This window comes from Nicotiana tomentosiformis, chromosome 8 (assembly GCF_000390325.3).
Source record: "Nicotiana tomentosiformis chromosome 8, ASM39032v3, whole genome shotgun sequence".
NCBI classification, from domain to species: domain Eukaryota; kingdom Viridiplantae; phylum Streptophyta; class Magnoliopsida; order Solanales; family Solanaceae; genus Nicotiana; species Nicotiana tomentosiformis.
Genome location: NC_090819.1, coordinates 62,274,500 through 62,298,175, shown reverse-complemented (window position 1 = coordinate 62,298,175; position 23,676 = coordinate 62,274,500). Strand labels below are relative to the sequence as shown.

At 37.0% G+C, this 23,676-nt stretch overlaps 1 protein-coding gene across 2 annotated transcripts; it reads left to right on the top strand.

Annotated features, from left to right (window-relative positions):
- Positions 1 to 21,300, top strand: LOC104103729 (protein SENSITIVE TO UV 2). 2 transcript variants are annotated; one of them, XM_070182379.1, is made up of 12 exons: positions 1 to 459; positions 599 to 637; positions 735 to 817; positions 2,210 to 2,313; positions 2,427 to 2,761; positions 11,350 to 11,418; positions 12,692 to 12,774; positions 13,273 to 13,617; positions 13,702 to 13,808; positions 14,270 to 14,427; positions 20,123 to 20,319; positions 20,631 to 21,300. In XM_070182379.1, the coding sequence occupies exons 1-12, from the start codon at positions 112 to 114 to the stop codon at positions 20,890 to 20,892; spliced, it is 2,130 nt and encodes a 709-aa protein (XP_070038480.1). In that variant the 5' UTR covers positions 1 to 111; the 3' UTR covers positions 20,893 to 21,300. The 2 variants fall into 2 exon arrangements, with proteins under 2 accessions (XP_070038480.1, XP_070038481.1); XM_070182380.1 differs by lacking the exon at positions 11,350 to 11,418.
- The last annotated feature ends 2,376 nt before the right edge of the window (positions 21,301 to 23,676 follow it).

Sequence of the window (23,676 nt, the reverse complement as noted above, 5' to 3'; positions counted from 1 at the left end):
CAAAAGAGGGGGAAGCGCGCGAAACTAAGAAATCAAGTAGAAGTACAGAGAAAAGAAAAATATAATACACCGTCAAAAAGTAGAAACCTTTTGAGTTGGAAGCAGAAAACAATGGCGAATGAGGGTTTCGACGATGAATGGGACGCAGATTTGATCGACAAGCTCGTCCAAGCCGAAGAGCTTGCCTTATCCATCGCCACTCGGCAACATTTTCCACCTCCACCTCCTCTTCCGCCGCCGCCGCCGCAACTACAACCGCTAGGTCCGCAACCGCACACGGCAGTGTTCGCCGACGTCAGCTATTCGCCTCCCCGAGAGTTGTCTCAGAGAGTTCCAGAGTTCTCCAAGGTTTTCAATCAGTCCTCCGATGTCAACACTTTCTCCGCTGCCGCTGGCCGAGTCACTATCGCTCCTCGCGGGTCCCACACTGCTAAAGAAGAAGAAATCGATAATTTGAAGGTTAGATAATAATATCATAATACTATAATATGTTCTTTCGCCAGTCCATTTTTGTATTCTATAATGTTCTTTGAATAGATTGGTTCTGTAGTCATTTTGCTAAATGTCTTATTGCTATTCTGGTTTTTTTTAATTGCAGAAGGAGCTCGATCGAATTTCAAAACAGCGGAATTTTCTGGTAAGCCATATGTGTGGTGGGTTTATGATTTAGGTTGTGCTCAAATACATTTCTGATGAAAATTCCCGGTAGGTAATGATCTTTTGCACCCATTCAGGAGCAAGAGTGCATTGAGTTAAGAAAGGAAAAAGAGAAGAAAGAGAAGGAGCACAAGCTTGCTCTTTCGAAGAGTGTGAACGTGTAAGTGCTTAGTAGAATTTGTGTTTGACAGTTAGTTGCAAAATTTGAATGCGGTGCTTCTTCTTCTAGAGCAAACCTGTATCTGACACATAATAAAAAGCTGACCATAATTCCTCGAGGTTAATGTGTGTACCACATAAGATAATAAGGTGATAGCCTGATCTGACAAGCAATAAGTAGACATATTTTTTATTACTCGAGTTAACAAGATTCCTTTTCTTTGAAAATTACATGAAAAATCTTACAAGTTCTTCTTAGCCTATATTTTTCATAATGCTATTGCTTAAAACTATCCTTTTAGTCTAATTTTCATTGCAAGTTATGTTAACTTTTTTGTTTCTATGTTACTTAGACTTTAGCTAGTTAATCTGTACTACTGCCATAGTACCTAAACGGAGGTGAATTCAGACTACAAAAGAAGTTACTTTTAATAACTTTTTTAGCTTTGTAAAATGAAAATTTGTCATTTCCTCTCCCCTTTTCGTCCTGCAAACAACCTCTTATCGTTTTGACAATATTCCAATCTCTTTACCACATTTGATGGGGTACGTGACAAAGAAGTATAATGCATGGATGTATTTCAGAAGGCAGAAATTTACGTATTATCTCAAAATTTTAATGTAATAATAAAGATGTTAAAAGCAAAAAATATAAGAAATATACACATTAAGGGTACAATATATCTTGAAGAACAGAATACATAAATTTTTAAATTTCTTTTACAAATGTTTTGGAAGAAAAGATATCAAATTTATTTATCAGAATCAGTAACATCTTTCTCTAAGAATTTTTTGATCAAATGGTACAAAGATTCTTTTTTTTTTTTAAACAAACCATGTTCACATGTGTACGACCTACTGCTAGTTGACGATTTGAGTGCCAAACCTTTTGCAACTATACTGGTCCTTTTGAAATTTTTGGGGAAAAAATGCATATATTGCGTGTTCAGGGAACTCTGTGATGCAACATCATGCTCTTTCTCATGCTTTTTGGTGAAATTTTTAACTTCTCAGTTAGACTCTAAAAGGAAAATAGAAGAGTTTCAGTGAAGTTTGCTTCTTGCTGTGTGTAAAAGTTGAAGACGTCATAACATTGAAGAAGTTCTTGTCTTTGCTGATATGCCTCCTTTTGAGTTGTATATTTGTTTGCTAATTTCCTTATCTATTGACATTTGGCTTTTTGCATCTATGTTTTTCTGGAATGAGAATATTTTCTAACTGTTATGATTCTTTGCACTGTGAATGGGATTAATCTCATTTTAAAATTATGGTCTTCTCTTTTGCTCCGTTTCCTACCAGCCTTGAACTCTTGACCTAGTGTTGTGGAGTAAACTCCCTCAACCGCTATGACAAAGAATGGCCAGTAAAATTATGGTCTTCTCTATGTTTGCAGAAATACAGATTCGGGCGTCAACATCCAACAAGACCAAAGAAAATCCTTAGAATGCCAAAATGCACGCTCTACGAATGATCATGTTAGCTCCAGCACAAAAGTCGGTTAGTTCAAATTGGGATGTGGAAACAAAATCAATCATTGGTTATGGTTCCTGAAAATTAGTTCCTTCCTGTTCTTAAAACTCAACCATTCTTCATTGCCTGTTGAATCATAGGTACAATATCCTCTAAAGATGTTGGGATCCAGACTGAAAAGCATGATGAATCTATCAGCTTATCAGCGGAAAGCGATTTATCTGCTACTTTTTGCCGTAGAAACAAGTTGTTGGATGTATGGAACTTGTCTAGTGGCCAAAGATTAGGAAGGCTTCTCATTTCGAAATTGTATGCAACATGTGAAGTTGATTTCCGTTTCCTTTCTGGATACCTGAACGTGAGTTTTCCCTTAAGGACAAGTTTGGAGTCAAATATTTCTTTGAAGGATAATCTGCAGTACACTCATTCTGGTGAGAGTGCAAAAGTGTCTCATCTTTTCTCTATATTGACCAAGGTATATGCATTAAGTGATATCTCTTTTCACTTTGACTGTACTTCACCTTCAGGTTCCTGCTTCTGATTATTTTTGCTTCTCAAGCGTGCATGCTAACAATCATTAACCAAACGATAGATCTGTCTCAATGTCTCAGATTGTTTTTGTATGAATTGGTATTCCTTATCTCTGTTACCCAGTTACTGTTTACCTTCCACTCAACCAGGAAAAAGGAAGTTAAGTAATTGGAATTTTGATTTTTCCTATTTTCACTTGCTTGAACTCTTCACCTCATATTCTACACTTTTGACACTTGCTTTAGTCATGCATTTATCTAAATTAAAGGCAATTGAACTCTTAAGGGACGCAATTAAATGATACTATTATGTTGTGTCGTGTGTAGGAGTCAAAACTAATAAAGGGTTTCTTGATAAAGTTGAAATTAAGTTGAAACTTGTTAAAAATATAAATTAATGTCTATTAAAGATTACAACATAATGTTTAGTTTGCATTACTGTTGATCGTATAACTTTTTTTACAAAGTAATAAATTTCATTAATAGAAGGGCAAAAACTATGCTTGTGTACAAGAAGTATACCAAAAAGTAGAAAACCTTATAAAAAGACATGATTCTCTACAAATGACTTTCAATCTTAACATATAGGAACCTTGTGGTGCCCCAAAAATAAATAATGGAAAGAGGCTACTCGTCAAGTGTTCTAGATCTTTTTCTACTTCATCTGATACGAACTAATATACGCGGAAGCAAGAAATTGATAAACAAACAACAATCAAGAAAAGATAGCAAATAGATCCAAAATTAGAAAGGGAGGGGGAGAGATTTAGAATAAAGAAGGGATAATCTAACAATTAAAATAATATTTAATCAGTAGAATCAATACAAGGAAGAAGAGACATGAACTCATACATGGATCCACACAATCGGATCCATCCAAGCGAGGTTCAAAGAGAGATACAAGGTAAAACCTTAACATTAAACTAAACCTAACATAAAGAGATTTCAACGTTCAAAGTGAATAATCTCTCAATTCATCTCAAGCAATCTACCCTAAAAATGGAAATAAGAAGTTATTTATACTAGGTAGGTATTTGAGCTAACAATGACCCAAATACCCTGAAGCTAGTGAGAAAATTAAGTAGGGTTAAATAACAAAGCTAGCCCAAATATCCTTAATTACAAATGTAGCCACCAATCTTCTAACTTGATCTTTTAAAACACTCCAACGCCATGATGTTGATTTGGAATCCTCCTTGTTAAGCATGCTAACATGGATTTTATCACCATCAAAAGCGTTCCTATTTCTCTCTCTCCATTCAATCCACACTAGTGCTAGAGTAGTGACATCCATGCACTATGTCTTTTCTTCCGTCTGCTGAAAGCGCAACTATACATGCATAGTTTCTTTCACAGTGCATGACAATACCCACTCAAGTCCAAATCACCTCAAAATTTCCCACCACAATATAAGACGCTAACCGACAATGTAAGAGGAGGTGATTCATGTCTTCCCATGATTCATTACACATGAAGCACCAATTAATATAAGTAATCTTCCTCTTCACTCAAAATCTTCCCTCTCATAGTTAGTCAAATAAAATATACTTTTCTTGGTATCTTAGTGATCCATAATGAATTATATGGAAATGCTAGCTCCTTCCTAAACAGAAGCTTCTCGTAATAGGACTTAATAGAGAAGATGTCGTTTCCCCTTTCCCTTATCTCCATACATCGTGACTACCTTGTGAAAGTTTTTTACTATGAAGCAAATCAAGCAAAAATAATTCTTTCACCTCCCAATCTTGCAAGTTCCTCCTAAACCTCAAGTCCCACTGCACTTCTCTCCATTGTAGGCTCAATAGTTATTGAACTGGCATCTCCTTTTGACATGAAATACCATGCATGTTCGGCCATGTGATTTTTGGATGTGTAAGTTCCGCACCAGTCACCACCAATGTCCCAAAAAAGTTACCCTACTCCCGTTGCCCACCCTGAATGAAATGTTCCCATCTAACTCTTCCCACCCCTTTAAAATATTCCCTATAGCCCATAGCCGTAGGGAGTGAGACATCTTTTGTCCTCCACCCCCTTCTAAAACCCCATACTTCTCTGCAATCACCCCCTCCTAAGAGCATCTACCTCCACTCTAGATCTGTATAGCCACTTTCCTAATAACGCCTTGTTAAAAACTCTTAAATCTTTTATCCCAAGCCCACCACAACATTTTAGTGTAGTGACAGTATCCCAATTTGCGACGTGACCTATGTAGCGGATATGAACGTGGGGCTTGATCAGTGTTTTGGATAGCGTGCGGCGGCAAATAGCGACGAGGGTCCGCTTCACTGAGGCGAGAGGCGCGCAGCGAAGCGCTCGCCTTTTTGATGTGAAGCGACAATTTATACAAAAACATAAAATATTATATATATATAAAACTAAAAACTCAATAACAATAATAAATATATATATATATATATATATATATATCAATTCAAAAGTTAAACTCAATAGTTAGTCATAGTAGATTCATAAACTAAAGTCTAAAAGTGTAAAACACGCAACATCTATTCTCCTTCAAGATTTTCAAATTCTAGAACTTCATGAATGTTAGCATTATATTGGCTATCATCTTCTTCATCCTCGGAGTCTTCATCATTTAGGGACCGGCTTGAACTTGCTGCTCCTTTTCCCTTGTAATTTGAACTTGAAGAACTCCCTCTAAGACCATAGATATTCTCCTTAACTCCGGCCGCCATAGAAACAGTACCCCAATCAAGATCATCTCTTACATACACTTGTTCTTCTTCATGATTTTGGGGGGCTCCAGTTAACCATTCATTTGCCTCGTCAATGTTATCCAACAAAATTGGATCAATGGTATCGCGAGCTTCATAACGTCGCCTCAATGTTCTATTGTATTTAATATACACTAGATCATTGAGACGCGATAACTCAAGCTATTCCTTTTCTTGGAGTGAATCTGCGCATAAATTGTTTAGATTAATTAATAGATACTAATAATAATACAATATAGAATATTTTAATATAATAAGTCTGCTTCTTACATGCTCAATTACGCTCCAATTTCTCTCGCATCCGGATGCACTACAAGTTAGGCTTAGTATTTTGATGGCAAACTTTTGCAAGTTTGGAGTTTGATGTCCAAATTGCATCCACCATTCATCTATAGAAAAATATTTTAAAAGTTATTAAGTATAAAGCAAATAAATTAAATTAAAGCTATAAGGATATCTATATTAAAGTTAGTTACTTGGCGACCTTATGTGTCTGGCTCTAATGGCCGCCTGTAAACCAAAAAGGCCATCTGCTTGTGAGTACCTACCAAACTCCTCCCCTATTTGATCTACCATCGCTGAATCAGGGACCAACTTCTCAAGACATTGATGGTATCCAACCCAAACCTCTGAATCCAAAGCGTCATCTCTAGTGTTCTTGTAAAATAATCCTGGGTTCAGAAGATGGCCTGCTGCATGCAAAGGTCGATGGAGTTGATTCGACCACCTGCTATCAATAATCTCAAAAACTTTCTCATATTTCCTAACATCTCCCTCAAATGACGCTTCAATAGTCTCTTTGGCTCTATCCATAGCTTCATAAAGATAGCCCATTGATGGTTTTCTCTCCCCATCCACCATACGAAGAACCCTAATCAAAGGACCACCAACTTTAAGAGCCCGAACAACGTCATTCCAGAATGATGGAGAAATAAGAACTTTGGCAACTTCTTTCCCCGCAGCTTCCTTTGCATATCTATTATCTTTCCATTCATTTGAAAGAACTAGCTTTCTCAAGTTTTTCTTTTGCAAGTAAAAACTATACAAAGTTAAGAAAGCCGTTGCAAATCTAGTCTTGGCCGGTCTCACCAAATTTCTTTCATTTGTGAATTTCCTCATCAAATTCAACAACAACGGCCTCTGATTAATGTAAGAATATATCTTGACGGCCTTAGTGAAAACTATAAAAGTAACAATAACAATTTTATAGTTAATAATTAATAGGACATAAGTATAAAACTATAAATAAAGTTAAAGCTTTAAAGATAACTATATTAAAGTTACCTGAAGCATATGGGTTTTCCTTGAATATGTCACCAAGCATCAAGTTGATACAATGGGCAACACATGGAGTCCAATAAATGTGTGGATACATAGCTTCCATCATCTTACCCGCACTAACATTCTCACTAGCATTATCGGTAACAGCTTGTACAACATTTTCCTTTTCAATTTTATCAATAGTCTTTCTAAACAAGCTGTACATTTTGCTTCCATCCGTAGAAGAGTTGCTAGCATCGTAAGATTCAAGAAAAACACTCCCTTTTGGAGAGTTCACCAACACATTTATGATCATTTTCCCATTCCGCGCTGTCCATTTATCCATCATAATGGAACATCCAAACTTGTTCCATTCCACTTTATGCTCCTCAATAATTTTGTCTATCTTCTTCACCTCTTTTTTAAGATGAGTTGCTCTAACTTCATGATAGCTAGGAGGCTTCATTCCTGGGCCATATTGTCCTACGACCTCAATGAATTTATCAAAAGTTTTGTAGTTAACACAGTTGAAAGGAAGCCCTGCATCGTACATCAATGCTGCAAAGGCACTTACGGCGCGATCCCTCAAAATCTTCTTGGCTTCTAAACCTGAACTAGAATCACCTTTTCCCTTTTCTTGTTGTTTTGCCGAGAAATAAAGATTGAGAGGACCTTTTGTCACAGTACGTGCCGTGGATGACCCACTAGAACTATTTGAAGATATCTTTTGAGTTTTATTTTTTGGGGGGAGGTCCCATTTGATCATCTTCATCCATTTCATCATCTTCATCAATTAGATTCACCGATGCTTCATAATCCATTTGAGTTTTTGTCACATTTTTCTTATCAACAAATGCTTTTACTTACTCCCTAACCTCGGGCGGACAAAGAGGACATTGTACTACATTTTTAAATCCACCTATCAAATGTTGCTTGTGACGAGTTATTCCACCATGATATGTTTTTTCACAAAACACACATTTACTTGCGGATCTTGATGAGCCTTTTATAGCATAATTCCAAGCTATATCATTTCGTTTATTACTATCGGATGACGCCGTTTCAATGCTGTTTTATAGAAAAAAAATCATCAAATCAATATGCAATTAATTTTACTCTATAAGACTATAAGTTTATAATTGAAAAAATATGGCAAAAAAAAACAGAGCCTAAAAAGAGACTACTGCTACTGCCTCTGCTGTCGAAAAACAGACCCAAAAAAAAAAATAAGGGAAGAAGAAAGAGGAAGGGAAGAAAGAAAGAAAAAGCCCCTGCTCTGCTCTGCCTCTGCTCGAAAAACAGAGCACAAAAAATAAGACAAGAAGAAGAAGAAGAAGAAGAAGAAAAAGGAAGAAAGAAAGAAGGAGTTGATCATTGAAAAGAAGAAAGAAGAAGAAAAAGAAAAAGAAAAAAGAAGATGACAACAATGGTCGAATCGAAGTGTCGACTGTCGAAGGAAAAAAGAAGAAGAAGAAGAAGAAGAAGAAGAAGAAAAGAAAAGAAAGTAACATACCTGGTTTACTGTGCTGATGTTTGATTATGGAGAAGATGAATCCCAAGCCCTAATTTTTGAAGTTGCTTAGTTGTATTCGCTGAAGGAGAAGAAGTTAAAACCCAAGTCCTAATATTTGTATTTTACACTGTCGCTGCCTTTTTCTTCTTTTTCTCCAAATAGCGTTGCTACGCTATGCCTCTCGCCTCGCAGCGCCTCTCGCTACACAGGCAGGGGTGTACGCTTTTTCAGAATCGCACCGCAACAGACCAAAATAGCGCTACTGCCTCGCGCCGCTTCGCCACACGCTATTAGCAACGTAGCGCTCGCTATTTACAACACTGGGCTTGATACACAAGTCATCCCAACGAGAGGAAGTTTCAAGTATCTGGTGTTAGTAATTCAAGGTATTGGGGAGATTGATGATGATGACACACATCGTATTGGTGCGGAATAGATGTAATGGAGGCTTGCATCTGGTGTTTTGTGTGACAAGAATGTGCCGCCTAGACTTGTAAGTTCTACAGAGTGGTGATTAGACCGACAATGTTGTATGGGGCGGAGTGTTGGCCAGTCAAAAACTCTCATTTCTAGAAGATGTGAGTAGCAAAAATGAGAATGTTGAGATGGATGTGTGGGCATACCAGGAGATACAAGATTAAGAATGAAGATATTCGGGACAAGTTGGGAGTGGCATCCGTGGTGGACAAGATGCGGGAAGCGAGGCTGAGATGGAAAGGGCATGTGAGGAGGAGATGTGCAGATGCCCCAGTGAGAAGGTGTGAGAGATTGGCCATGATGGGCCTGAGGAGAAGTAGAGGTAGAGGTAGGCCAAATACGTATTGGGGAGAGGTGATTAGGCAGGATATGGCGCAACTTCAGCTTATTGAGGACATGACCCTGGATTGGAGGGTGTGGAGGTCAAGAATTAAGGTAGAAGGGTAGTAAATAACCAAGCATAGCTTTTTACCATACCAGTAGTATTAGTATTGTTTTTGTTTTCCTATTCTTAGAAATTTGTTATTACATGTTGTTTCTTTAGTTTCGGTTATCTTATCATCTTATCTTGTTGTTACCGTTTATTATTACTATTTTTTTTCCTTCTGTCTTTGAGTCGATGGTCTATCGAAAACAGTCTCTCTATCTTCACTAGGTAGGAGTAAGGTATGCATACACTCTACCCTCCCCAGACCCCACTTGTGGGATTAGACTGGGTTTGTCGTTGTTGTTGTTGTTGATAGTCTCCCAATTAACCTAATTGAAACTTCCTCTCTCCGCTTGGACCATCCCATAGAGAGTCCCATTGAAGTTTTTCCAACTTCCCTGTAACGCTAATTGGAGCATGTAGCAAAGACATGAAACATGTGGGAATGCTTGATATTGTACTCTTAATTAACATTTCCTTTCCCCTTTTGGATAAGTACCTTTTTTGCCAATCTGCGAGCCTCTTTTCTACCCTCTCTGTCACCGAGTTCCAAGATACTTGGTCATTATTAGATGCTCCTAGCGGTAGACCCATATAAGTTGTAGGAAGAGCCGCAATTTTGCAAATTCACACTTGTGCTAGAGCCTTTATATTCTCCATCTTGCCGACATGGATAATCTCGAACTTTCTGAGGTTGACCTTTAGGCAGCCATGTTGTTAGATAGTTCTGTGTAATTAGTCCTAGTCCCATATGTAGTAGGAGTAGAATATGTCTTAGTCCTATAAGTAATAAAAGTAGAATATGTCCTAGTCCCATATGTAGTAGGAGTAGAATATGTATTATATATAGGGCTCACTATAACCCTCAGGGGTTGGCCTGGTGGCAATTGACTTGAGCCTTGGGGTTTGCTCCCTTTCAAGGTCTCAAGTTCGAAACCCAGTGGGTGCAAACAATTTCTGAGGGCCATCGGACTGGGTAAAACCTGAATTAACCGTGGTGCACTTGCGGGAAACTCCTTGCCGAGGGCCTGTGCACCCCCGGGATTAGTCGGGTCTCAAAGAGACTTGGACACCCGGTGCAAATCAAAAAAAAAAAAAATATAGGGCTCACTATATCATTGTTAATAAAATAGATTTTTCTCCCGTGCATTCTCACACATGTCAACACTTGTGTAAAGTAAGACAATTGGGCGTTGTCAGCATCACAAAACACTAAAGTTTTAGCCGCAACAAAAGATGAGACACCCTCACAGTACCTTGTCCGCCAATCACTGCGAAAAATCCCCTTAAGTAATCCCCGGTCACCACTCATCCTACTCAACTCTTCCATCACTAAATTAACAACATAGGAGATAGCGGGTTGCCCTGTCTCGTTCCTCTTGAGCTACTGAAGAAACCACATGAATTGCCACTCACAAGGACAAAAAATCTGGCGGTTGATAACTTGATATGAAAAACTTGATCCATTTCCGCCATCTTGCACCAAATCCCATCTTCAACATAATGAAATCAAGGAACTCCCAATTAACATGATCATAGGCCTTCTCAAGATCCAATTTGCACAAATCCTAGGTTCGCTCACTTTCTTCTCGAATCAATCACTTCATTAGCTAGCAAGTGTTTCTAATATAGTAGTAATTATTAAGAATGCTTTCTATCAAGTGTTTCTCTAATATAATAAAGCTAAAATATAAGCGACTAAATGAGTTAAAATGTTTATATTTGAAATATGAAGTTCAGTAAATTGGACCTGGATGAGCTGTCAAGTCATATTCACCAGTTCTAGATTAGTGACTATTCAAGCTTCCCCTCACTGACATACAAATCTATAAACAGCTAGAAGGACTCTTAGTAAACGCTGGACTAACAGCGTACCAACCTGACTATGCCTTAATCCACACTAGTTAGTATTGCCTATATGAATCTTTTGCTTCCATTATGTTCTACTTTTTGCAAAGTTTGCATAAACTCCAAGAAATTACAATAAACTGAGATAAGCCTTTTCCTACACTCAATCTACACCATGTTACTTATTATGCAAATACTCTGCATGACTTACTTACCTTATTGTCTTAGTAGGGCTGAACTCTCATTATTTGTAGCTTTATTTGTGTCTTGTAGATTAATGATGAAATGGTGAGATTGGAAGATTTGTTAGAAGCATTGGTTGGTCTTTGCAGACTTAAAAATGTGAGATTGTAAGCTTATATATTTGTCATTTTTCCTTCTGTTTTAGTTGCTAATGTGGGAATTTACATTTCTAAACATGTAAAACTTTTGGCAGTACTTCATCAAACACTTTTTTATGGCAATTGCCATTTCTCTCAGTTAAGTGTCTTGATTAATAATAGTGGTTGCAATACACATGATAAAACTTGTTGAGTAATTCACAGGTCTGTGAAGCTGTTGCCATCTCATATATCTTGAAAGAAAAGGAGAAATTTGAGAAAACTGGCATCTTACTAAGCACTGTCATGAAATTTTGGATTTAGGAATTACTGATTTAGGCCAAAAGTTTCATAATGATTTTGAGAATCATTAAGTAATTTATACAGTCACCTTATGAACTTAAAAATGAAAAAGCTTACTTAATTGGTGAGAGTTTTGTGATTATTTCTGAAAATCTTAATAGCAAGTGATCTGATCCTTAGCTTACTAACTGAGAGTGGAATCTATTGTAACTTTCAAGTAGTCTTTGATTGAGGGATAAACCCCGAGTCCGTACTTTCCAGTATTATGCCTACTCCCCTTTCCTCTTTCACGTGGAAAGATATGAACATCCTTGTTGGACCCATGTTTCATCATGGAAATGTGCCTTTCACACTTACAGCGGTTTTGCATCACTGGACAGGCTGCTCCATGGGATTTTACCTTCTTTGTTCTACCACTTAGGTCCTAATGTTTTTTATACCCCTTTTCTATATGCAACTGAACATCTATGGCAGAATCCTCACCAAACTCCCCCTCAGGAGGATAGATATGGTGATTTGAGTAAGATCCAACGTAAATCCAATTTTTGATTCACTCATGAGGTCCAACCCACCATGACGATTCTCACCCCACCCATATATAAGTTAAATAACAGTGATGATCAAGAATCGAGGTTCAAGCCCTTCCCAAAATCACCCAAATTCCCAGATAACAAGTGAATTGTGGCAAGCAAGAACTACCATAGAAATCACAAGGATGCGAGGTGAGTTATTGGCCAAGGATCGTAGAACTATGCAAACAGCAAAAACTCTAAGAATAAGGGAAATATATAAATATAAGTATGCATTAATTACCAACGTTTTCCCTTAATAAAAGTACTAAAAGAATATATTTTATTTTATTTTTAATAATTCTTTTGAATTAGTACTGCATGTTATGTTGAAGTAAAAGGGAATTCGTGAAGCCTTCAATTTTATATCCTTCTATAGAAGTTAATTGTCAATAGCTTCATAACATTATTCATCCCATGCAGGTTGCTATAATTCATAGGTCTTTGCATATACTGCTAGAGGTTTTGAATTTCACTTTCAGTATGGAAAGAAAATTTGGTAAAAGGTATGTATTCGCTCTTAAATGCATGCTCTGCTGCCTCCATTCTGTTTTTGAGCTATTATCGTGGGTTCTTTTAGCATCTCTGCAGAAGAATCATTTGATTTAACGATCAAAATAAGATAAAAGAAACATTTGATTTAACCTGGGTTTGGGCGTTTGGCAACTGTTAAACTATACCGCTCGTGCAAGAAGCTTGCATTTGTCTGGATTCATGAGGAAGTTCAAGAAAAAATGGGAAACAAGAGTTAGAAGCTACTGACTATCATGCAAACCATTCTCTTCAGTCTTCTGTTCCTTCTAATTTCATGATGAATCTTCTTAAGGCATTTTGTTATTCTCTTGCTAGTGCTAGCTGATAAATCCCTTGTTGGGTTAAAACCCTTGCTTCTGTAACCAGAAAGAAAATAAAGAAAAGGAAAAGGAGAAAAAATGGTCCCTATCTTCTGATCCAGAAATTTTCCTTATATGCTTTGATTTGATCTTTCCAGTGTACTGTACCAGGGACAACATTGTGATGGAGGGACCTTCTTGTTGGGATAATGCGTCAGATCTGTACGAATATGGATATCCTGGAACTAGAGGACTGCCCCATGTCCATGATGAGAAAATATTTGATCAAGATCATGCTGATGGCCCGAGATTGGATACTGTTGATACTTATGCCAGGATAGGATTCACCAATTGTGGATCTAGCTGTTTGATATCTTCTCATTTCAACTATTTTCCTCTTTTTGAATTAATGTGCGAAATTATCATGATTCATGAGGTAGAACATGTAAGACTCCAGGCAGTTTCAGTCATGAATCTCATTGTTGCAAGAAGTAATGCGTACTTGGAGAGGGAAAAGTAAGTTCAACACCGCTTTCTCATTAATTTAGGCATATTTTTGGAGCTCTGTAATATGCTTAATCAATATCCTCCTTTATATAGGTATGGGACAGATATACCGTTCCAAAGTATTTCAAAACTATTGAAGAAGGGAGCTCACGTGCATGTAAAGAAGAAAGCTGTGCATCTTCTTCATATGCTACTAAATTGTGAGTGGACATATCTGTTTGGTCACGTGTTGGGTCACATGATTATATATCAATTTGATGTTATCTGACTTCTGGAAATTCTTCTTAGACTAGCTTACTGTACCTCTATGTGTAAAAAGTAGCTTTTACTGCTTGGCTACCACGTCTTGTTATTTATATAATTTTTTCTCTTCCAGGAGTGCCTATACCATCTTATGGACAAAAATACCAATACATTTTTTATGTTTAAGTTAAAAAATCATGCACCTTCTCCAAGTTTATTATGGAAGGAAGAATACCAAATTAAATTTTATTGTATGACCATGCACCACAGTGGTAGTTGTGGTAGATTGCTGTCTACAGTACGATATATTTTGAAGATGTAAAGGATATTGCTGAGATCAAATCCATCTCCAAATCACTATCAGTTTGTTTTTGCTTTGTGTAATGGTTTTCCTGACTATACTATTCAATAAATAAAGGCCCAAGAGTAATGGCCTCATTCTGCAGCTGTCTCGTGGAGGGAGATGGGGGTGGCATGGTTGATACCAATTCCAAGGATACTTCAACCTTTCCCGTAGTCAGTGTGATCTTGGAGAGTTTGGCAGAATGTATCACCTGCACTGGAAGTAATGCTGAGGTATGTTTAATATATTTTAGCTTTAATTATCCTATCTTCTGCCCATTCCTTATTTCGTATTGTTAGATAATCTCCTTTTGCTTTCATATAAGCAAATATTGCTTTTTTTCCCCTTCTAGCCAGCTTGACCCAACTGTTTTGTTTGCTTCAGGCAGTTGTATTCTGAGATGCATTCTTTTGATTAGAATGTGCGTATGCCACCACATACGCACATCTAAATTTTTATAATAGTAGTTTCTCTATCAGATTTTTATAGTTGTTGTTAAGGTTCCACAGAGTACCCTTGAGATCCTGAAACCAATTTGACGTGAGAAATAAAAAATAAAACGAGTTGACTTATGAGATAGATTACTGGTGTTTGCATCGATTATGATGTTGGGCGATCTAATAGAGATAGGGGCAAAAAGATTCTGAAATTCTAGTGTGACACAGCACAAATAGAACACTAAAATTATTAGTGTTATAAACCAAAACCCCCATGATTTTGGTATAGTGGTGAGAGCGCAACATGTGATGTATGAGTTAATCGCACATCAAGGGTTTGAACCCTGCTGCACACAAACATGTGGTATTTAAGTGGAGAAGGGTAGAGGGGCAAGCCCATTATCATCCGAGTTTAGAAAGTGGAGAAGGATAGAGGGGTGAGCCCATTTATCATCTGAGTTTAGAACCTGGCTCCGTTGGTCCTCAACATATTTCTCGGTTATCAAAAAAATATTAGTGTTATTAAAGGCCTACTTGAGGCAGCTTAAACCTTGGAAGCTAAATGAAGCCAAAGTTGGTCTTTTCACTCATTAATAGCTTAAATGTAGGCATCCTGTTGCTATGGCATGCACTTCAAAGCAACGAGCATTGTCTTAAAGAAGACAATACTAAGCAATAATACAAAAAGCAAATCGATTAATTTTTAAGGGTAGGTTATTACTATACTCCCTCGGTTGAACCTATTTGACTGAGCACGAAGTTTAAGAAAGAATGAAAGTCTTTTGAAACTTGTGGTCTAAAACAATCATTAGATATTTGTGTGGCTATAAATTATCCCATTAAGGGTAAAATGGGAAGTTTAAAGTTACATTGTTTTCAAATTTAGAAAAGGTTCATATTCTATTTGAAACGGACTAAAAAAGAAATAAGTTCACTCTTTTTTGAATGGAGAGAGTATATGATAGTGATCCCAAATAGGAAGTTAGAATTCAAATTTGAAAACAAGTCATTAATCTGAACTACAAACTTAAAACCATATTCCTTATGTCAAAGTTTGAAATTTAAAATGGTTTTTGAACGTAATTCACATGATATTTACTTCAAATATTGAGTATCCTTTTGGTTTTAGGGCTATGTTAATTAAAGGAGTTTATTGACCTAGAGAATATCTGCACATGGTGTTTATTGACCTAGAGAAAGCGTATAACAAGGTTCCTAGAGAAATTCTCTGGAGATGCCTGAAGGCAAAAGGTGTGTCGGTTCCCTACATTATGGCGATTAAGGACATGTATGATGGGGCTAAGACTCGGGTTAGGACAGTAGGAAGCGACTCTGAGCATTTTCCGGTTGTAATGGGGTTACACCAAGGTTCTGCGCTCAGTCCGTTCTTATTCACCCTGGTGATGGATGCGTTAACACACCATATTCAAGGGGATGTGCCATGGTGCATGTTATTCGCCGATGACATAGTTCTGATTGATGAGTCGCGAGCCGGTGTTAACGAGAGGCTGGAGGTTTGGAGACAGGCTCTTGAGTCTAAGGGTTTCAAGCTGAGCAGGACGAAGACGGAATACCTGGAGTGTAAGTTCAGCGCTGAGCCAGGGGAAGAGCGCGTGGATGTGAGGCTTGATTCGCAGGTCATCCCGAGTAGAGGCAGCTTCAAGTACCTTGGTTCGGTTATCCAAGGGGGAGGGGAGATCGACGAGGATGTCACACATCGTATTGGGGTAGCATGGATGAAGTGGAGGTTAGCATCTGGAGTCCTGTGTGACAAAAGAGTGCCACCGATACTCAAAGGTAAGTTTTATAAAGCGGTGGTTAGACCGGCCATGATGTATGGGGCTGAGTGTTGGCCCGTTAAGAACTCACATATCCAGAAGATGAAAGTAGCAGAAATGAGGATGTTGCGGTGGATGTGCGGGCACACTAGGATAGATAAGATTAGGAATGATGATATTCGGGAGAAGGTGCATGTGGCTCCCATTGATGACAAGATGCGGGAAGCGAGGCTTAGATGGTTCGGACATGTTCAGAGGAGAAGCCCAGATGCTCCGGTACGGAGGTGTGAGCAGCTGGTTGTGGATGGCACGAGAAGAGGTAGAGGGTGGCCTAAGAAGTATTGGGGAGAGGTGATCAAGCAGGATATGGCGAGGCTCCAGATTTCCGAGGACATGACACTTGATAAGAAGATGTGGAGGTCGAGTATTAGGGTTGTAGGTTAGGAGGTAGTTGAGTCGTGCCTTACTTCGTACCATTGTGGGACTAGCCATGTAGGGTTTTTGTCCAAGATAGCTAGTGGCAATGTTGTGGCTTACTATTTCGCTTTTCAGTGCATGTCCTATTTACTAGCTATCGCTTTTGCTTTGCATCTTTCTTCTAGATTTCATGGTGTTCCTATTTTTCTTATGATTGTTGTGGTGATACTAATATTTACTAATATTGTCTCCCTTTGCTTTGCATCTTTCTTCTGGATTTCATGGTGTTCTTATTTATCCTATGATTGTTGTTGTGATACTAATATTGTCTCCTTTTTGTCATTTTGTCTTTTTATTTTTTTGAGCCGAGGGTCTTTCGGAAACAGCCTCTCTACTCAGGTCTGCGTACACGCTACCCTCCCCAAACCCCATTAGTGGAATTTTACTGGGTTGTTGTTGTTGTTAATTAAAGGAGTTTGGAGATTCACTTTCCTTTTTATTTTACGAAATGGTCTTATTATTATTATTATTATTATTATTATTATTATTATTATTATTTTGCTTTGTACAATAAGAAACTTTGGCTAAAAGAGCAAATAGGGAAGCAAAGTTCCTTTTGTGCTTGGCAATGTCTAGAATTAGTAACATGTGTGTTTAAATTTAAAACAACCAAAGAAATAGGGATAGGTTGGTGTCGTTATGTGTTTGTTTGATCTAGGCTCGAGTACAACTTGAATATGCTAAATAAAGAGGCGGCGTCCATGCTTTGTAGGTTGACCTATGTGATCAGAGGATATATTGAAAAGACTGAATACATATGCAGCCCCTTAAGTAAATATTATTAAGGCTATGTTAATTAAAGGAGTTTGGAGATTCACTTTCCTTTTTATTTTACGAAGTGGTCTTTGTACAATAAGAAACTTTGGCTAAAAGAGCAAATAGGGAAGCAAAGTTCCTTTGGTGCTTGGCAATGTCTAGAATTAGTAACAAGTGTGTTTAAATTTAAAACAACCAAAGAAATAGGGATAGGTTGGTGTCGTTATGTGTTTGTTTGATCTAGGCTCGAGTACAACTTGAATATGCCAAATAAAGAGGCTTGTAGGTTGACCTATGTGATCAGAGGATATATTGAAAAGGCTGAATACATATGCAGCCCCTTAAGTAAATATTATTAAGGCAAGTACGAAGATGGTACTGCAAAAACAACTTTCCAACAGTACAGAAATCACCATATAGCAATTACGTACACCCATCTCAACAACAATAACAACTCAGTATAATCCCACACATGGGGTCTGGGGAGGATAGTGTGTACGCAGACCTAACCCCTACCTTGGGAGTATGAGAGACTGTTTCCGAAAGACCCTCGGCACAAGGAGATGAAAAAGAGGCATGGAACAGTAACAACATAGGTCAGGAAGATAGTACTAACGACCTAAAATTCAGAAAAATAAATGGAAAAGGCAATATGAACAATGGAAAGGTACTAGGAAACCGGAGCATAAAAATAGTACAAACACAACAAGTACCACTATCAAACTAAAGCAAGACACTAACAAACTAGCCTAACACCCACAACGGAGTAGAAAAACGCTCAACTACCTCATACGACCCTAATGCTCGCCCTCCAAGCCTTCCTATCAAAGTACACCCATCTCAATGAATCTAAAAAGTCTAAAGTAGAGAAGTCTTCTACTGTCTCTACTTACACCATTGACATGGCAGATGCTGTGCTTTCTACTCAATATTTAGTGCGTGGAATTGCAATACGTCAAGCTCTACCAATGCTTTTGCCGGAATATACAAAATTTGCCGACAATAAACTTTCACAAGAAAAAGAAGTAAAAAAATAAAAAACCACTACTGCCAATTCAATTTTCAAACAAACCACAAAGCAACACCCCGGAACCGACCCCAACTCTTCATCTCAACAATGACTCATAGGACCACCAAGATTATAGCTCGTCAAATAGACTCCACCATCCAAGTATTGCCGGCGACATTTTCAGTTTCTTCTTTTTGCCATTTTTTTGCTTCCTCTTCTTTGTCTGGCCATGCTTTTACAGATGTTGGCCTTTTTTTCAAGCCAAATCTGATTTTTTGTTGTCACAACTGCTTTTCAAAAGAAAATGATCTGCTCCATGGATCTGGTTTTTGACAAGAAAGAACAAATGCAACAAAGTAAGAGATAAGTGATAACAAATCGGAAATAATGGAGCTTTACAGGACATCTTTCTTTTCGGTCAACAATTATTTTCTTATAAAAAACCATTTTGGCTTTTTTGATGGCGTGTCGTTTTCTAATTGGTTTCATTTTCCACATCAACGGCGAGTAATATTCACGCACAGTAGTTTGTCAAGTATTGTCGAATGTGTTCAATAGAGAAAGTTTGGTTCGGGTTCAAGTGTTAAATAGGTATAATCCTTAGTTTAGAAACAATGAAAAATTGGGCAAGTTTAAGGGGCCGCATGTGTATTCAGCCTATTGACAACTTCTAGTTGATCATCATCCCCGTAAACCAATCCATATCAAGCTGTCTAAAATAGATTCATCATATCTATTTGTTTGTGTCAGAGTTCCGGCTTTGGGATAAAATTATTTCTAAGTATTTGACATCTATATTACGCAGACTCAGTTACGGGTACGTCTTCGATGCGGGTGTAGGTATCCGGTTCGGTAGGTGCTGATTTTATTAGAATAATTAAAGAATACGCATGAACAATCCATGCCGTACACACTCAACAGGGGTGCTTCTAGGTCAAAAATCTCGTAACATAGTCTGATATGTAGCAGTTGAAAACCACAATCCTGCTGGTTCTCCTGTCATTTCAGGTCTACTGGGGTGCTCATTTCTCCGCAGACGAATAAGAGGGAACAAGCTAAGATTTTTAATCTCCACCATGGTTTAGGAACTTTGTGAGTCAGGAAGAAGCAGTACTACAAAATACTTGTTCATGTCATGCATCATCTGCCACATTAATGGAAACATGATCTTCAAGACTAAGAAGAGATAGATTTTTCTCAAGATAAGTCACTCATCCCCATAGGAGTCCACTCGCCAACTGATAGAAGTTGTCAGCTTTATGGCGCGTGTCTAGTTCCTGCCAGTGCATTTTTAGCCATTTCTGAATTCATTTCTTTGTTGGACAAGATTATTTGTATGGAGTGCTTTTTACGTATTAATTTGGTCTTAAAATTGATCTGCATTATTGCTATCGTATTCTATCTTGAATTTTCCAAGAGTGGAATTTGCCCCTTTCTGCTTTCTGTTACCCTTGATTCTCTAATTTTTCAGGAACTACAGCTTCGGAGGCACACTATAATTTTGCTAGCTTTCTTAGCATCATCAGGAAAATGTGGTGTTGAGATTCTGTTAAATTATAGGCTTCCAAAAGGAAAGGATTTATTTGCAATTATTTTGCAAAGCTTCGTTCGCGATTTGGATCTAGAAGAATCGGATACTGCTCAGCAGGCTGAAGTATTCAAAGAGAGGTATCTTTGGGCATTTAAATGTGTGTTTGAGGTGTATTTTAGTCTTAAAAACATGCATGAAATGGAGTTGCTTTTCACACTCTACTCGTAGCTGCATTGATGTATACTCTATATAGCTGAATATTTCTTCCCATCCACCTTCCTGTGTGTGGAGTCCACCTGAATTCATGGAGTTTCTCATTATTAGTAGTTTTTGTTTTGTCTGTTTCTTTCATTTTCCGGAAAGACCTTGCAGATTCCAAATATATTTTAAATTTGATTTATTTATTTCATGTTCCCAATCTTCTTTTCTATATGTTCCTATTTGGCAGGACCTTGCTGATGCGAGAGGTACTCATACTCTTGAATAGACTAGTCTCACATCCCAAGTACTCCAGTCATGTTCTGCGGGCATTAACAAACAGTCGAGAGAAAGCAACTTTGACTGTTGATATAACAAGCAGAGTATCCAGTAAGCGCAAGTTCTTGTGGCAGGATGTTAGCATGACTCGGCAGATTAGGGAATCCGAAATCATAGATTTAGCTCAGGTGTTGAGAAGAAGAGTTTTCACGTTTCTTGGTGGCAGCAGCTAATGAAAGAGGCATGAAAACTTGATTGATCCTTGCTAGAAGTGCACTCACGCTTGAAGAACGGCTCATGGAAATATTCGAGTTATGGTACTTGACAGGATTGAGCGTGGAGCAAAGTTGCAGCTTCTATGCTGAAACCATCAGCACTGATCTGTTTGAATGGGTTTTTCAGCACAAGCATGCATTTTTCGGTCACCCCACTGTATAAGGTTAGTGTAATTGTAGCATTGTATCAGCTTCTATGTATATATTTTAAATGTATGTTTGTCATTGGCTGAAGAATAATGCTAGCAATCGCATTGAATGTATAATGTTCGTGCTTCGGCGAACTACCTAAACTTGTCATGTTTCAAAGCTCAATTTAATGCACAGATGAAGAAGGATCTACGGTTGAAGTCTTTGTCACACTAACCTGGGATCTACTCGTAATTAACGTGTTTTGGAATATAATGATCTCTGCTCAAAACAGAAATGTAACTCCATTTTGCCTTTGATTGTCAATTGAAAAGACAATGCAATTTTAAGGCCCATTCAGCTTAAAGAATGTTTATTATAATTATCAACGGTGAAAACGGTATCATTACAGATCTCCGTGGGTTATTCATTAGTATCATTACATAATTCACACTTTCTGAATTGCAGCTTTTCAAGCATTCCAACTGCTTTTGTGATCCGAACAAATCTTGTGATGAATTGTCGTACATTTACATCGAGAACCTTTAACAAACACCAAAACAGAACAAAACCTTTGAAGGAAAGTATATTTAATTTAATGATGCAATTGAACATCCTCAAGGTTGTGTACGTGTTATGAAGATGGTGGTGTATTGTTATGGTTTTAAGGTTTCGATGAAAGATATTTAGCATAAGATCGTGGATAGTCAGTCAGTCATGTTAGCCTCCAGTCACAACTCACAAGTACGTCTTCTTGGATTAAGCTTCTATAGATGAGTTCATTGGGGTACATAGTTTTATCTTTTATGCAACTTAAAGTATCGTTTCTTCCTTGACTTTCATGAATCCTTTTGGAGAAATGCTATAGTTCAAAATGACAATGCTTTAGGTTATTAGACAAAACTTTAACTTGCAAGCCACGTTCACTGCGTACCAATTCCCCAGGCCAAATCAAACAGGTTCGTTCTATAATTGTCTTCCCCCTTAGAGCCAAAACACTACCAATCACCGCAACTCCAGCTCCACCTTCACCTTTTCTTATTTAAGATTTTTCAAATTTGTCTTCTTTAAGCTTGATATTTTAAAAAGGCTTACTAAAAATCATAACTTTTGTTTTCCAGCGAATGTTTGGAAAAAGATGGGCAAATAGCCACTTCTTACATTGCTAATCTATCTATAATAATATAATATAATACTATATTAAAAGTAGGAAGCTCTAAACTAAAAAGTTGAATTACCAAATTACCCTTCTAATAATATACTAACATTTAATAATAATAATAATTAAATAAAAAATTAAAATGTAATTATTTATATTGTGTCTCCTCTAAATAGTTGTGTCCTTTCATATTAGTAAGTAACTTTTCAAACGTATTCCTTCAAATTTGTGTAACCGTTAGAAAGGTTAACAAAAGTGTTGATAAAATTCGAAATTTTCAAAATGCAGGGTGGGTTGGCACTTTGAGAATTATGAGTTCAATCAAAGTGGAATGCAACTTTCTTATGTTAAATAATTCAATTTATAAGAACTTTTTCTTTTTATGGTCAATAAAATTTTTATTACCAAGTAACATTCTGTACATACAACTGCACCTGGATTTCATCCAAAGATGTGAAGCAAAAATACTACTAATCACATCCTTAACTACCCGAGTCCACCAAGTTCATAGACTGCACTAAACATGATATTAATTAAGTCTTCCAAGAGCTGTATTTAGTCGGCTTCTCACTGACCCTCTATAGAAGACTTCTCGGATAATCCTCCTGATGATGGTCTCACTGAATTTCTTTACTTATACAAGCAATATTTATATTCTGCGCATATCAATACTTATTGTATTGTTTGAAGAAGCAAAATGAACAAACTGTCATGGTATTGGGCAATATAAAGTATTCTATGCTCACATATTATTACCAAGAAAATGAAGTAATGTGGGCTAATTTTAATAAATCCAGAAGATAGCTACCGAAACAAGTCAAACAAAAAAACAGCGAAGAAATCTTTTGAAGAAAAAAGCATACAAAGAGAGCAATTGCCATTATTACGATGAAATTATGGCAAAAACTGAAAAATATATAAAAGTATTTTAAAATATTATAAAAATTTTACATACTGTTATATAAATAATTATAAAATTTGTTACTCTATATAATTTGTCGATTTGGTTCATTTTAGTTAAATTTTGTTGAATCAAACCAAATCAAATAGTGGTAGCTTTTCAAAATTAAAAACCAAAACAAGTCAAAAATATATGATGGATTATTGAAGTGGTTTGGATAGATTTTTTGTTTAGATCAATTTTTCAATTGACTTTGAACACTCTTATCTTGAAAAAGTATTAGGTGGGATACACGTCATTACATGCATGTTTGTATCTCATAAAATCAAAATAATTATGTGTTTGTATCTCATAAAATTAAAATAAATATAAAGATTACATGTATCGGATTAGATTTTGATTGTCCATCTTCGTAGATTTAGATATACAAGTTATATACTACAATAATCAATATTGTTGATCCATAAAAATTTGTATTTTATTCTTTCATGTATACTTATTTACTCAAAAATTTGTTTTGAGTAATACTAATATTATTTTGCAAAATTATATA

Bases quoted from the DNA above. Each gene is read 5' to 3' on its own strand.
- LOC104103729 (XM_070182379.1), top strand. From the start codon at position 112: ATGGCGAATGAGGGTTTCGACGATGAATGGGACGCAGATTTGATCGAC. The intron at 2,762-11,349 runs GTATATGCATTA...TGTGTCTTGTAG, and splicing joins TTTTCTCTATATTGACCAAG to ATTAATGATGAAATGGTGAG. The intron at 14,428-20,122 runs GTATGTTTAATA...CTAATTTTTCAG, and splicing joins GCACTGGAAGTAATGCTGAG to GAACTACAGCTTCGGAGGCA.